Source organism: Ambystoma mexicanum, chromosome 12, assembly GCF_040938575.1.
Source record: "Ambystoma mexicanum isolate Mex_15411 chromosome 12, UKY_AmexF1_1, whole genome shotgun sequence".
Classification (NCBI taxonomy): Eukaryota; Metazoa; Chordata; class Amphibia; order Caudata; family Ambystomatidae; genus Ambystoma; species Ambystoma mexicanum.
Genome location: NC_090936.1, coordinates 694,922,787 through 694,938,390, shown reverse-complemented (window position 1 = coordinate 694,938,390; position 15,604 = coordinate 694,922,787). Strand labels below are relative to the sequence as shown.

General features: G+C 44.6%; 1 protein-coding gene and 1 long non-coding RNA gene across 4 annotated transcripts in view; one reads left to right on the top strand and one right to left on the bottom strand.

Annotated features, from left to right (window-relative positions):
* Window positions 1–15,604, top strand: part of CELSR1 (cadherin EGF LAG seven-pass G-type receptor 1) — a 526,468-nt gene that overhangs the window by 242,843 nt on the left and 268,021 nt on the right. For all 3 annotated transcript variants that reach the window (XM_069629236.1, XM_069629235.1, XM_069629237.1), the window contains exon 4: window positions 10,603–10,718. In XM_069629236.1, coding sequence (XP_069485337.1) covers window positions 10,603–10,718 — 116 coding nt within the window. The remainder of the gene's footprint in view (window positions 1–10,602; window positions 10,719–15,604) is intronic.
* Window positions 1–15,604, bottom strand: part of LOC138514009 (uncharacterized) — a 103,268-nt gene that overhangs the window by 7,154 nt on the left and 80,510 nt on the right. The window lies entirely within an intron of this gene.

Here is a 15,604-nt window from a genome sequence, read left to right as displayed (position 1 = left end):
CCATAAATATGGTCACAACACGCTTGTTGGTTGAATGCCCTCGGAGGGAACGGAGTCCGAATTTGGGGAAATTGGGAGGTTCCATTATGCGTGTGTGCATTTCAGCCATTAAAGTTATGTGAGGGTGGCCAAGACCCTGTTTGTCACCCATGTCTGAATGGCGTGTGGATGGGTGCAGCAGAGGTAAACTATGAACTAAACAGCGTGGATTGTGTTTAAGAAGATAGAGAATTATGTGGGAAGCTAAAGTTCGAATTATTGTCATTAAAGGTAGCTTCATTCTTATGGCAGAGGTGTTGTGCAATAGTGTTTGTGTTATTTGTGAATGCAAGGTGTGTGGAATGAGCCAGTGTCTTCCGCTAAATTACAAAGGTGCCGTGTGCGAGGAGAGAAATTGATTAGCTGTACAAACAATAATGTTTACATCCTGGGTTCCGTCTATGTAGAAAGAGCAGTGCTGTGTATCACCTAGATTCAAAGGGAGAGCAGGGGCTAAAATGCATGGGAAGTATAAATGAGAACAGAATTAGGAAAACACCTACATTTAAAAGGGGAGCATGGCCTAACATATGTAGACAATGAGTGATGAAATTTGGAAAACACCTTATGAAATATATGGCTAACTTACACAATTAGGCCACAATGCAGAATAAGACTACACCACACAGATAGACAAAATACAGAATGTGGCCACCCCACACACCTAGGCAAAATACAGAATATGGCTACCTTACACAACTAGGCCAAATGCAGAACATGGCTACCCCACAAAACTAGGCTAAACGCAGAATATGGCTACCTAACACAATTATGCTAAATGCAGAATATGGCTACCATACACAATTATGCTAAATGCAGAAAATGGCTACCTCACACAATTAGGATAAATGCAGAATGTGGCTACGTTACACAGTTAGGCAGAATGCAGAATATGGCTACCCCACACAGCTAGTCCCAATACAGAATATGCCTACCTTACACAATTAGGCTAAGGCAGGCTATGGCTACCTTGCAACATAAGGTTAAAGGCGGAATATGGCTACCTTGCACCATAAGGTTAAATGCAAAGTATGGCTACCTTGCACCGTAAGTTTAAATTCAGAGTATGGCTACCTTACACAATTAGGCTAAATGCAGAATACGGCTACCTTGTACCATCAGGTTAAATGCAGAGTATGGCTGCCTTCCATAATTAGGCCAAAACGCAGAAGAAGGCTACACCATACTACTAGGCCAAATGCAGAATATGGCCACTCCACACATCTAGTCCTAATACAGAATGTGGCTACCTTACACAATTAGGCCAAATGCAAAATATGGCTACCTTACGCAATCATGTTAAATGCAGAATATGGCTATTTTACACCATGAGGTTAAAAGCAAAATATTGCTACCTTGCACCATAAGGTTATATGCAGAGTATGGCTACCTTAAACAATTATGCTAAATGCAGAATATTGCTACCTTGCACCATAAGGTTAAATGCAGAGTATGGCTGCCTTACAAATTAGGCCAACATGCAGAATAAGGATACGCCATGCAACTAGACCAAATGCAGATTATGGCCACCCCACACAACTGGGTCCATTACATACCATGGTTACCTTACACAATTAGGCTAAATCCAGAATATGGCTACCTTGCAAAACAAAAATGATGATGGCTGGAAGGTTAAGAATAAATCTTAACCTCTGCCATTGCTTTGGGGGACCCTCCAAACCATTGTTCTTTGCCTGCTGAGCCATTACAAAAGGGGAAAGACCATATGCAAACCAGGCTTAGTCCCACCTGAAAGGGGCAGTCCAGCCCAAACTGCTTGGTCACATCCCTTCTGCACGGAACCACAAGCATCCCCAAATATGTTTCAGCCTTGTTGGCCTTATCAGTGAGGCATAGCTTGGGTCTGTAGGCTCAGCAGGCACGGGAACCACGTCTCGGCATACCCATCCCACTCAGAGTGACTTAAGAAAAACAAAAGAGGTGATGGCTGGAAGCTGTAGAATTATTCTGAACCTCTGGCATTGCTCTGGGCAACCCTCCAGACCATTACTATTTGCTTGCCAAGCCATTACAAAGGTGGAAAGAGCAATGCCAGAGGTTAGGATTAATTCCAAACCTTCCAGCTATCACCTTTTTTGTTTTGCATATGGCTAAATGAAGAGTACGACTACCTTACACAATTAGGATAAATGCAGAATATGGCTACCTTACACAATTAGGCTCAATGCAGAATAAGGCTACCTTACACAATTAGGTTAAATGCAGAGTATTACTAACTTCCATAATTAGGTTAAATGTATGTAGCTATATGATGGGTAATAAGAGTGGAGTGGTTTTACTGGACTACAGTAATGGCTGTACTCCCTGCCCATACATACCTTATCTGTCACTGTAAGTTGTCAGGGGCCTATTTATTTATTTTATTTATTTATTGTGCATTTGTAAGGCGCTTATACGTCAAGCAAATTGTGTTTCAAAGCTCCCTCAGGGCAACATGGAGGGAACAGGGGAATGAAAGGCAAATATAGCAATGAAAGATAGAGGCGGTCCACCTAGGCCTTGTGAACCTTCAGAATGTGCAAGTGCAGAGAGAGAGAAGGGATGAGGGTGTGGCATAAGTGCTAGTAGTACCAAGGGGAAGTGCTAGAGAGTAAGCAGCTGTGAAGTGACTTGGGGCGTTGTCAACTGCCAATAAATAACAAAGTGCAGACCTGTAATAGCACAGGCCAGCAGGTGCCAAGGCAAGTGCTGGGAGCGTGCAAAGGCTGAAGATGATTGGGTGTGGGAGGCACAACCCCGGTGGACACATAAGGCCCCTGGTGACCAATCTCAGCAACTGTGGGATTTAGCAGAGGAGGGAGGGAGGGAGTAGGTGAAAAGGAAGGTCTTGAGTAGCTTCTGGAATTTGAGGAGACCCGGCTCAAGACCAAGAGGAAGGGGGAGGCTGTTCAGTAGGAGGGAGCCAGCCGAGAAAAAAGATCGGCCACCAGCTCGCTGTTTAGCGAATCGCTTGACACACAGTGATTTGGTGCCGCAGGAACGTAAAGATCTGGAGGGAGAGTGTTTAGTGACAGTCAGTTGCATCATATGGTATCATATTTCCTGTGTGTTGCTTTAACTAGACTGCAGTGATGTGTTCCACAGGCCAAAAGAACCTGGCTTGAGTCTCTGTCAAGATGATCTTTCAATAACAAGGGTGATGTTTCACACTTAGCTTGCCCGAATGCTTGTAGCAGTAGTTTTGTGGTGTCTCCAAAAGACTACAATTTTCCCTTGGCACCTGTTGTGTTACTCTTTATCTGCAAAACAAATAAAATGTCACAATACAGATTAACTCCCAGTACACCAAACTACTTTTACTAAGCCTTCGATATCAGCTTAGTTTGTTATGCCCTTACCTCCACTAGCGTAGCGGGGGCCCCTACAGTCCCCGAGGTGTAAGGGGCCCCACTACCACATGTCCTGGAAGGGGCGGGGGGCCTTAGAACTTTAAAAAAAACCTTTTTGTTTTAGTTACTCTGCCTTCATAACGAGATTATTTAGAAATAATTACTTTTTGAAGGCAGAGTGACTACAAAAAGAAACAATTTCTCGGCTGGAGGCCTTCATATCATGGTGTGGTGGGAGATGTATGACTTAAAAAAGAATGTGTTTCTTTCTGAAGTCACTCTGCCTTCATAAAGAAATTATTTCCATTATGGTTCGGTCCTTAACGGAAATCATTTCTTTATGAAGTCGCAGTGACTTCAGAAAGAAACCATTTCTTTTTTAAGTAATAGGGCACCCCTCAACGCCATGGCATGTGCGTGTGTGAGTATATGGTGAAAGGGTGCACACTAAATGTTTAGGTGACTGCCTGTGGGAGTGTATGGGTAAAAGGTGCACAATTAAATGTATGGGTGGCTGGGTATGTGTGTCGAGTGTCTGGTGAAAGGGTGCACGCTTAAATGTAGGTGGCCATCTGTGTGAGTGTATGGTGTAAGGGTGCACACTTAAATGTATAGGTGGCTGCCTGTGTGAGTGTATGGTGAAAGGGTGCACAATTAAATGTATGGGTGGCAACCTGGGTGTGCCTGTATGGTGAAAGGGTAAACACTTAAATGTATGGGTGGATGGATGTGCGTGTGTGTATGTATGGTGAATGGTGTGTGTGATTGTATTCAGCGGTGCACCAAAACCTATGTTTCGCGGGGGTGCTAACCCTTCAAACGTTGGGAGAGGTGCTAACTTCACGAGCAGTGGGGGTGCGGCAAACCTATTTGTGAGGGGGAATCTAAGTTTTATGCATTCTAATGAGACTATTCTAGTGCAGCGTCAATGTTACAAGCAGTTAACTATCTCCTTTAAGTCTGAAAGCATCCACTTATGGACTGCTGTGAGAATAAGTGGTCTCCTTTCCCCCCTCTCTACCTTTCCAATCACTTCCCTGCCATGCAAGTACTAAACCCACAGCAAGATTTCAATTGCCTAAAGAATTATGCATTTGAATGCAGGTACTAACAGTGAAATGCGTTATGTTAGTAATTGTCGGGCCTTTGTTAACAGCGACACCCCGGTGCTGTTTAACATCTGTGTCTTGTTCTGTCTGACAATGGCTCTGTAGGTCAAACAGGTCGAGTCAACATAGCCCAACATTTCAAGGGAGGGTGCGGGGAGGGGGGCTGAAACCCAGTCAGATCAATGATGTTGCACTACTACTTGTGTTTAATCCCTTGGTTACTTCTTGGCAATCTTCATTATACATAGCCCAATTATTCCTCTTCCTAGTACTTGTGTATGAGGCACTTTGACTCACGTAGTAAAGTGTGCACCGTACCCCTGCAGCAGCACATTCCTGTGTATTGCGCAAGCATGGTAATCTAGGCCGGCCCAGAGTGTGGCGTGACTCATGATTTGTTGCCGAGCTGGAGGGGGTGCTCAGCATGGCTCACAGGGAGGCTCCCAAAGTTTGTCTTAGGCCCGGCTTAGCTCCTGGGTAAACTGGGCAAAAAGATGGTAGCCACATGCATTGCCCGCATGATTGCCCCTTCATTAGTCCATTCACTTGTTTACTCGTCTGCCCATTACATACTCCAGAAAAAAGTCAGTGAATTTGTTAGCTCTTATCTGAAAAGCACTCTGCTCTTCACTAACATGTGAGCAGGAGATCGATAAAGAGGGATCGTTGTCCCAGATATATGAGTTTGGGAGAAGAATCTGATTCTAATTAAGTTGAATCAATAATGAGCCCAGTCTTGATGAGGATCGAGTGTGGTCGAAACACGTGTCGACATAGGGGCAGTAGAAGAAATAATAAATCTTTAATTTGACATACAATTACTTGGAATCAAGTCAAATAATTGAAATTAAGGTGGCTAGGCACCACACTGGGATGGCACAGTGTATTATGTTTCTAAATTAAGGTATGAGGATACCTTAAGAAACTCTGTTGAATGACAGTCCAAGTCCATAACTAACTAAGTGGTAAGCACAGAGTGACGAAACAACCCCACCTAGCATATGTCTTATCTGTAAGGTCAGCGAGGTCAATGGGGTGATCACAGCAGGCGTTGCTGCACACATGCTTTTTCTTTATGACAGAGTTCCGATTTCCATGCCTACTGTAGCACAAGCAAGTACACATATGCAGTTTTGAACAATAAGGTGATCAGTTTCTAATTTTCCTTGATGCTTTGCTGGGAGACGCGGTTTGTTGTGTTCTTTTCTCTTGATGTTTCTTCCCATTCACCTCTCCCAATAATACCAGCAGTAGGGGACCCTGGATTTCCAAAAAGGTCCTCTTTTCCGCTTGTGGTGGGCACAGGTGTCAGATGTGGCAGAGAGGTTGAGGGTGGCCAGGAGGCACAAGTCTTCTTTGTCCATGATTTGAAGAGCACCCTCGATAATCTGTATGGTGGCTATTTCAGTGCTACATTTCCGCCCAAACCCCAGAATGGTAAAAGGGGAGTAGGCTGTATTCATTAATCCTTTCATGGAGTTGGATGGCAGATTACTTCTCAATGATTTTTTCAATAAATGAGAGGCTAGTTTGCGAGATCAACTGGGTCCAAAGTGGACTTTTTGCAAAGAGGACAGATGGTAGAGAGTAGGTCATCATCTTTATACATGGTTGGCTGAAGTGGCGCAAGGAATCTGTGAAGGTTTCACTATATCACATGACACATCCACTTTATCAAAGATAAAATCTCACATGATGAAATCAGTTTATTAAGAAGATGCACCTCTGGAATAAGGCTCAGTCTTGGTATATTATTGGGTTTTATGCCATGCTCTGCATCCGTTTGGAAGGCCTATTGGCAGCAACATAGGGATCTAGGTTTGGTTAATGGAAAGAGACAGAAAATGCAATATAATTGTGCTTTTGTGTTGACGGTTGCAGATGGAAAGCAGCTTGTATGAAAAGGGTGCTCAAGGAGTCAGAAGACACATCCAACAGGTTGTCCGTTTGTATTCTACAAAAACAGGCAGTTGAGGTTTGCAGTCTTGGTAAGATCCCTGGACACCTTTTCCTCACTCAACCTTCGACAGGGCTCCCACGGCTTAGCACCACCTTCCATTAGACTAGAAACTGCCATTGTTAGGGAGAATTCTCTGTTTAGGCTGAATTTCCTAACCTAGTGAGTCCCCCAGCAGCTTTGCTGGATTTCTGGAGTTTGTTTTTTTCCATCCTGCCAAGAGTGAGACTCTTTTCTCACACTCTTGGACATGAATATGGTTAATTCCTTTGAATGTCAATGTGTTCTATGGGCTATGGGGTCTTTTACTCCATAGGGTCTCATGCGTTTTGCTATGTGTGTTACACCGCACCCTCTGTGCCGTAACACTGGGGTGTCCTAGAGGATCCCCACCATAGACTCCATACCCTGGGACTACTGTCTCCCAGGGCATGTAAAGTCACCATTGGCTTTACTAGACCTAAATTTACTAACAGAACTAGTACAAACCATCCTATTGTGGACGTACTGGTAGGGGTAATTCGATTACCCCTGGGTCTGTTGTTCGAGGGGGCACTGTCCCGTCCCCCCTTGTCGAGTTTTGGCTGGTGGCAGTGGAAACTACTTTTTATATTCGACCCCAAATATATTCCTATGGGTTTCTTCCCATTGTTGGAGGCTAATACTTTTTCACGTTAGTCTCTAACATACCGCCGGTTTATTTATCTTAAATAAATCTACCGGTTGGTATTTTCTGCCAGAACTCGTTTTTTTAAAATGGCGTAGGTGTTCGCCTCTGTAACTCCGAACCAAAGGTTGAGCCCTTTGTTCCACTTTTGGCGGGCTTCTGCACGGAAGCCCTCCAAAGTGGTGCCATTCTGTCCGGGTACCACAGGGGTGTGGGAGGGGGTTTAGGCACCCTGGACTGAGTTGCCTTGCCAACTCAAGTCGCACTTTGGTCTGATTAGCCCAAGTGGTGAGCCACCCCGCTCACCACTTAGCATGTTTTGATTGACAGCTAGGCTGAATGAATGGGGGTTTTCTGCATAAAAGCAGGGCTTTTGGGACTGAATCTTCAGAAGTCGCCACAGGACCTAAGAATCCGACGAGGGTAAAGCTGAACCGACCTGCAAAGACGACACCTCTGGTGGAGCCCTGCTGAACCGACTCACCACTTCCCAACGACAGAGGAGATCTCCCGGCTGGAGAGTCTTCTTCCCCTGACTGGTGGGAACAACCAGTCCCTTTGCTTTTTCTTCACTTCCAGGGCGTAGTGGTCGAATTGCCCGTGATGCACCCCGGCAACCGGATAGCCACTAGCCCGTACCGCGACCAAAAGGTGGTGCCTTGTGACGGAGCACTCCGTGGCTGGTCTCTTCCTTGGTGGTGCAACGATCTTCAACTTTCCTTCGACGACGAGACCACGAGACCATCTCATCTCTTGGCAAAGCCCCGACTTGCATCCACCACCAGGAACAACTGCCCCCGCCGGAGCTGTCCCTTCACTTACAAGGTACTGTGTCCGCCTGGCTTCCCCTGTGACGGTTAGCGTGAGGTGTCTTAAATCCTTACCTTTCCATTGGGTCGCCTCTAGACCTTCTTAACTTTTTGTTCTAAACTGGTCCAACCTTTCTGTGACAATTTGCTACAGAGACTCGAAGTGCATTTCCACTGTGATACTTATTGGGACATATCGCCTTGCCTCTCTCTGAGTGGGCCTGGCCTCTGACTTTGTGATCTACAGTAGACCCTGCCTTACTTGCCTTGCATTTGCTTCGTAAAAGTGTTGGTACCGAGTTGGTTTCATACCCTGCCTTTTCTCTCCCGTTCTAACGAATATTAGAGTGCCATCTAGGCTAAAGCGTTCACCTCTGTCTGCAAATAAGTGGTGCCGTTGGACCTAGACTTGTCGAAATATTGTTAGGGGATTGATATACTTATAGTAATTGTAATTGAAGTTGTTTGTCGTATTAGTGCCAGTGTGTTTTTCATAGATGTGTTTTTAAAATAAATAATTATATACCTTTACACCCAAGCTCTGTTCCGTGTCTGCTTGTTCTACTGTGTAAATTGCCCTATTTTGTATACTCCACATACTGCCTAACTTTTCTTGAGGGAAGTCTGACTGCTCAGCCACAGCTACCAAGTGAATCTGTGTGGTACAGACTGCTACCAAGTGGGTTTACTGCCAAACACCTGTAGGTCTAAATCTTTTGCAGTGGTCCCAGAGGGAACTGCACAGGTTTCTGCCTAACAGCCATCACCTGAAAATGATCATTACCACGCGATGTAGTATTTTTCTTCCTTCTGATCACCATTTCGCCTGAAGCACTTCAATGACCAGCCATGCACGCACACTTTCACAATCACAAAATTAATTCCTTTCCCCACTGGTATTTTCCCATTTATTAATCTTGGTGTCTTCTCACACCATCTATCACCCCTCGTCTCCCCTTTCCCTCTTCCTTATATCCGGCAGACCACGATCTGTTACCACAGGGCCACAATTTGCCACCTTTTTGCAAAAGCCCTAGAGTTGGTGATGAAAACAGTACAAAAGCTTATTATCATAGCATCACAGTCAGGAGAACATGTGTATGCTACATGACATACTTATAAAAACATACCAAATAATACATTATTTGAAAGCTGCAGTGTGGTTTATTTACACAGTGAGGCACCACTACAAATGCTGGGTCTATCATAGAATACAAGTGTGTAGTGCAATGGCATTACACTCTTAATCCTGGCTGATCAAAGCTGCAGTGATCATTATATTAATGTGTAGCGCTTGCAGGAGCAGCTGAAGCTTATGACAAGGCCCCATCCATTTGACTGTACTGTCCCCAGCCCTTATTCCGTTAGAAGCACAGCCCTTGTATGACCCACAGTGCTTCCATTTTAGGACCCTTCTGTACTGGTGGAAGAGCGAAGTTCAATGCTCCATGATGTGTAAGGCTCAATGCTTTCATACTTTGCTTGTTAAATGATAGCTGAAAATAAGGCAAAAGAGAACGTTGGTTCCTTTATGAAACAGAACTACTTTTTCCTGAGCCCCGTCTTTTTGTACAAAATAGCCCTTTGTGTTGTTTTGTTACCTTGTTGACTGCTCCTGGCATATCACTTAACTTGCATGCTTTTAGTGGATGTCACCCACCCTGTAATCATTGAACTCACCCGCCTCTGGATTAAGACGCTCAGTCTTAGCCCCCTACAAGCCCATTCACTCCAATGGGCTCTGACCGGCCAAAAATAAAATTGGGTGTGTTCGTCTACCCTGGGGACACAAAAGGTTGAGAGTTATGTGTTGGACGCAGAGACAAAAGTCCTAGGAATATTGGGTCTGTCGAACCCACCCCATAAATCAATTCCTCGAATAACGGTACTGTTTTCCAGGACCTAAGCAAAGCCACACGGGTTAAGGGAGGCATCCATCCATTTAGACGTGGGGTGTTGTTTTTAAATACAAGTATTGTAAATCAAGGACTTTGCAACAAATTAACAATTTCTTTGGCTATTCCAAGGTGGCAGTCTAGCCGTATAAGGATGGTCAAGTGGAATCCGTGAAAATGATCAGAAACGTAATTCTTACCTTGCTAATGGTACTTTCCCCTGTTTGGGGAACCATTTTACTCCAGTTTTTCACATGCAGCAGCTTTATAATTGGCTGCATGTATTCTCTACGCTCCCCCTTTAACTAACTGACCATGTACTCTATGATATGGCATTTATAACGCGCCTATACACAAGTGTTTCAAGGCGCGAATTGCTATGAAAAAGCAATGGTAGAAACACCATACACCGAGTCCCAGAGGATGCTCAAAGCCCCGATATGAAAAATAGTGATGACTGCTGAAGCTAAGGAGATTTCATCACAACAATTGATCAATTTTATTTCCCGCTATTCTTCATGTGGCTTCCATAGGCAGAACATGTTTTCATCAAAGCTGCAACTTTTGGCTTTTGCTCTTCAAATGATGAAGAAGGTGTGCTCTGCTTTTACCATGTGTAAAATGTTCTACAATGCAGGTGTTTGATCCAACTGGAGCGTTTACTCTCTTGATTGATGTAAGGAGATGTTTCAATCCCAGTCTTTATGTGGACAGAGCGAGCTAATTTCTAAGTGTGTCTCTCTGTGCGTCTTTCCTAATGTCCTTTTGTGTTTCAGGTTTGCCACAAAAGAAAGGAATGCCCTGCTTCTGTACAATGGGCGCTTCAACGAGAAGCACGACTTCATCGCCCTGGAGATTATTGAGGAGCAGATCCAGCTGACCTTCTCCGCAGGTGAGGCATTGCATGAGGCCTTATACTGTTGAACATAAGCTGTCCAATGGCTCATTCCCAAACCAATGGTCATGCATTCTGATGTAACCATTGAGCTTAACCTGAGACGCTCTATGTGCTACCTTATACATCATCGGTGAGCCCCCAGGGATGATATTTTAAAAATGGGATCAGCCATCTTGAAATCAGACAGCCCCCTTCGGTCACTTGCCTGACAAGGGAATGGTTCTAAGTGTCATGGACCCACGAGCTGCCAGACCAGTTTTGCCTGGTAGCACGTCCCTTCTCCTCAGCAGGTGGAACCCCTAAGAATGCTCCATAGAACAAACAAAACCCTGGCCTGTCGCAGTTTATTAGGCAGTCACACTCAACTCAGGGAGCTCCTTTCCCCCCAAGCAAGGTGGAGCACAATAAAGCACTTATTATTTTAAGTTCACTTTGGCGAGACCTCCAACCCGTCTCACACCCAACCCCAACAAATACCCTGTGTCACCAATGGACTAGAAACCAGGCCGGGGTATTGTAAGAATATTTATTTATTTAAGGTTTGACAAAGAAAGCGATCTGTCAATAACAGCCTCCAATACTGTGGCAACAACCAATATCACAACAATAACTCAGTTATTAAAACAACACAGATACAATTTTGAAACATGCAGCTACAACTTACGACAGAGTTAATTTCAATTTAACCAATAGAAAACATTCACAATACAATTGCATTGTATGATGTTTATACAGGTCTCTCAAATCTAGCAGGAGTTCTGTCTCCGAATTGCATTGTATGACGTTCCGATTGCATTGATAGGCCTCTCTCCCACAATACAGGTCTCTCAAATATAGCAGGGGTTTTGTCTCCAAATTGCATTATATGATGCTCAGATTGCATTGATAGGCCTCTCTCCCACTATACAGGTCTCTCAAATTTAGCAGGGGTTCTGTCTCCAAATTGCATTGTATGATGTTTAGATTGCATGGTTAGGCCTCTCTCCCACTGTAGAGGTCTCTCAAATCTAGCAGGGGTTCTATCTCCAAATTGCATTATATGACGCTCAGATTGCATTGATAGGCCTCTCTCCCACTATACAGGTCTCTCAAATTTAGCAGGGGTTCTGTCTCCAAATAGCATTGTGTGACGTTTGGATTGCATGGTTAGGCCTCTCTCCCACTCTACAGGTCTCTCAAGTCTAGCAGGAGTTCTGTCCCCAAATTGCATTGTGTGATGTTTGGATTGCATTGATAGGCCCCTCTCCCACTATACAGGTGTCTCCAATCTAGTTGGTCTTTTGTGTCCAGATTGCATGGTAAGATATTTAGTAAGTCCTAGCTGCACCCTCAAACTCATTCCTCAACCAGTACATGCCCCGCTGAGCCTACATGGCTAGCTCACTGCGCTGAACCCAAGGGAGACGTCCACTGTGCAGGACTCCCAGATCTAGCTCTGTCTGGTATCGTGCTCCACCGCTTCAACTGATCCTCAGATCTAGCTGTGCTTGGCATCAGACAGTACTACAACAACTGACCCTCAAATACAGCTGCTCAGTCTGATACCCTGTTGCTCTCCTGGGCGTAGGCCTCCTCCCTACGGTGCAGGACCCTCAAGTCTATCGTGCTTAGTATCATGCTCTGCTGTTTTGGCTGACCCTCAAATCCAGCTGTGTTAGGTCCAGAACTCTGTCACCCTCCTAAGTGTAAGCCTTTCTCCCATTGTACAGGGCCCCTAATTTAACTGTGCTTAGTTCAGTACTCTATTAATCCTGGAAACCCATCACTACCTAGCTTAATCAAGTCCCATTCCACCAGACCGCTCAATACCCTAACCCTTCCCGACAGTGCACCCTTAGGAAACACACCCTACCCACCGACAGAAACTACAGACTGAGCGAGAAATCGCCCAGCGTATCCAGAGAAGGAAAAATACAAGACCACTGCGCCTGCACAACACAGCATAGAGGACCAACTACCCGAATATGCCTGCACCTTAAACTGAAAAATGGCCCAACCCAGAAAAGGACGCTGAGAAAGAGAACAAGATCGTGCAACAAGAAACGCGAACACACAACACCGACAGAACCCAGAAAAAGCAGCCCCCATTGGAAGGAAACACGCCTAACACTACCATAACCGGAACAAAATCTGTAAGAAAAAAATCCTTATACCTCACACCTTACATCGCGACAACCGTGGAACACCGATGCCTCAACGCGGAAACCTTGAGACATGCAAAGAATTTCATGAAAAACACAGAAAAAAGATGGAGCATTCAACAAGAGAGTGGGAGGGCTACAACCCCATCACCCCTTACATCACAAGAACAGAGGGGCACCATCGATTTCCACAACATCCCACACAATACGGTGAAGCAATGAAGAAGCCATTGATGATCTTCATCCGAGCAGCATCACAGCAAAAACACCACGACTGATCAGCCCTGTTATCAACCTATTGGACCGCTTCAATGAAGAAGCAGCCGTCGCCGTTCTTCATCCTGCCAACACCAAATGCGGCAACACCATGACCAGACAACTACAAACCTGAACAACGAACTACCACAAAACAAAATCACACCCAGAGAATCCACTGTATCTTAATAAACACAAGGTCAATGTCCAAACATTCAACGGAAATATACGACCTCCTATCAGATGGAGGCATAGACATCCTATTTGTAACCGAAACATGGCTAGACAACAACTACAAGATCACGCTCAACAACTGCCTGCCTGAAGACTTCAAATGCATCCAAGCAAACAGGAAATCCAAAAAGGGGGGCGGGGACTAGCGATCATCCACAAGGAACAACTGGCCATAAAATTGGAAGATCCACTAACCATCGATAAATGTGAATCCTTAATACTACGGCTATCAGTAAACCCCAAAACTAACCTGAAATTCATACTGATATACAGACCACCAACCTACGATGCAACCTTCATAGACGCATTTACGGAAGCAATCACCATCCTAGCCATCAAGCACAATCATCTGATCATCCTCGGAGACTTCAATATCTGGTTCGACGAAGAAACCACAACTACACAAAAATCCTTAACTGCCCAACTAGCAGCCATGAACCTACAATAACTAGTCAAAGGAGCAACACACTCAGCAGGCCACACACTTGACGCAATCTTTGCCAACAAGGATCTCACCACCACGGCACCCCCAATTCAAATACTCTGTAGCGACCACCTTATCATTCCATTCATAATCACAACAGCCGCACCAACAAAAAAGCAACAAGAAAAACCACCGATCATGATGAAAACTAGAGAACCATAAAAAACTCCAACCTAACCAAGCTCGTAGAACTCAGAAAACCACAACCATCAACCATGGAAGAAGCAGACCTAGACAAAAAAGTTGCCCCTCTCCACACCTGGATCACAACAACTCTAGACAACATCGTCAAAGAAAAGCCCTTCACCCCATCACGTAAGAAAACAACAGCAAAATGGTTCACCCCACTATTCAACGCCATAAAAAAGGAAAAACCGAAAACTAGAATCTGAATGGAGGACCAACAACACCACTGCTAACAAATTGAAATTCCTGCAACAGATCCACTCATATAAAAAGGAAATACAAAAAGCGAAGAGGAAACATTACGACAACCGAATCTTCAGAGCACCAAACGCACAAAAAGAACTCTTCAAAATCATAAACGAAATAAAAAACCCACCAGGTTGCAACAACACGCCAATTCCATCGATGAAACTTTGCAATGACCTAGGAGACCACTTCAAAAACAAAATAACCTCCATCCAACACACCATACAAAACAGACCAAACAATCACAGCTCAAACCCCAGCGACACCGACGAGGAACACCCAAACAAGCTACGAAGCTTCCCAGAAATATCGGTTGAGGCTTTCGTCAAACTGGTAAAACAAAGCAACAAATCGGACTCTCCTGAAGACCCTTGCCCCCCGGACATATCCAAACAATCCTCAAACAAGGAACCCCCATGGAATACCACAGGAATCTGCTCAACCTCTCAATCTCAACAGGTAAAGTACCACAGGCCTTCAAATCAGCATACATCAAACCGCTACTCAAAGACACAACAGGAAACGTAGAGGATTTATCCAACTACAGACCCATCTCCAATATACCCTACATAGCCAAATTGCTAGAAACGCACATCTACAAAATAACCCAAGAATTCATGGAAGAGCACTCCCTACTAGACCAGGCTCAAGTTGGTTTCAGACCAATGAGAGGAACAGAATCAGCTCTCCACTCAATATGGGACGACCTAAAAACGAACGCAGACTCGGACAACAGCACCACCCTGATTCTCCTTAATCTGTCTGTGCTTTCGACACTGTCAACCACCACATCCTCATAACGAGATTAGAAGGACTAGGGATAACAGACACCGCCCTACTGTGGATCAAATCATTCCTAACAAACAGAACCGAAACCGTATGGATGAAACCTTTAAAATCCAAACCTAGAGACTCCACGTGCGGAGTACCACAAGGATCATCCTTCTCGCTGCTTCTGTTCAACATCTACATATTACGTATTAATCAAACTCATCAAAATACACGGCCTCACATGCTACAACTACGCCGACGATACTCAAATAATCTTCAACATATAAGACACCCGAGAAGAAAACACCACACTGGAGAATTGCCTTCGTGAGATATTCAACTGGATGAACCTCAACCACTTCAAAATCAACCCAGGCAAAACCGAGATAATGATTGTTTCAAAAAAGGGAGGAGACATCAGCTACATCACCGGGCCAAAAAAGCTCAGCATCACACCAGAACCATCATCAACTGTAAAAAACCTAGGGGTCCTGATGGATTACAACCTCACTCTAGAGCCACAAGTAAACTCTCTACTCAAGAAATGTTTCTTCCTCCTGTGA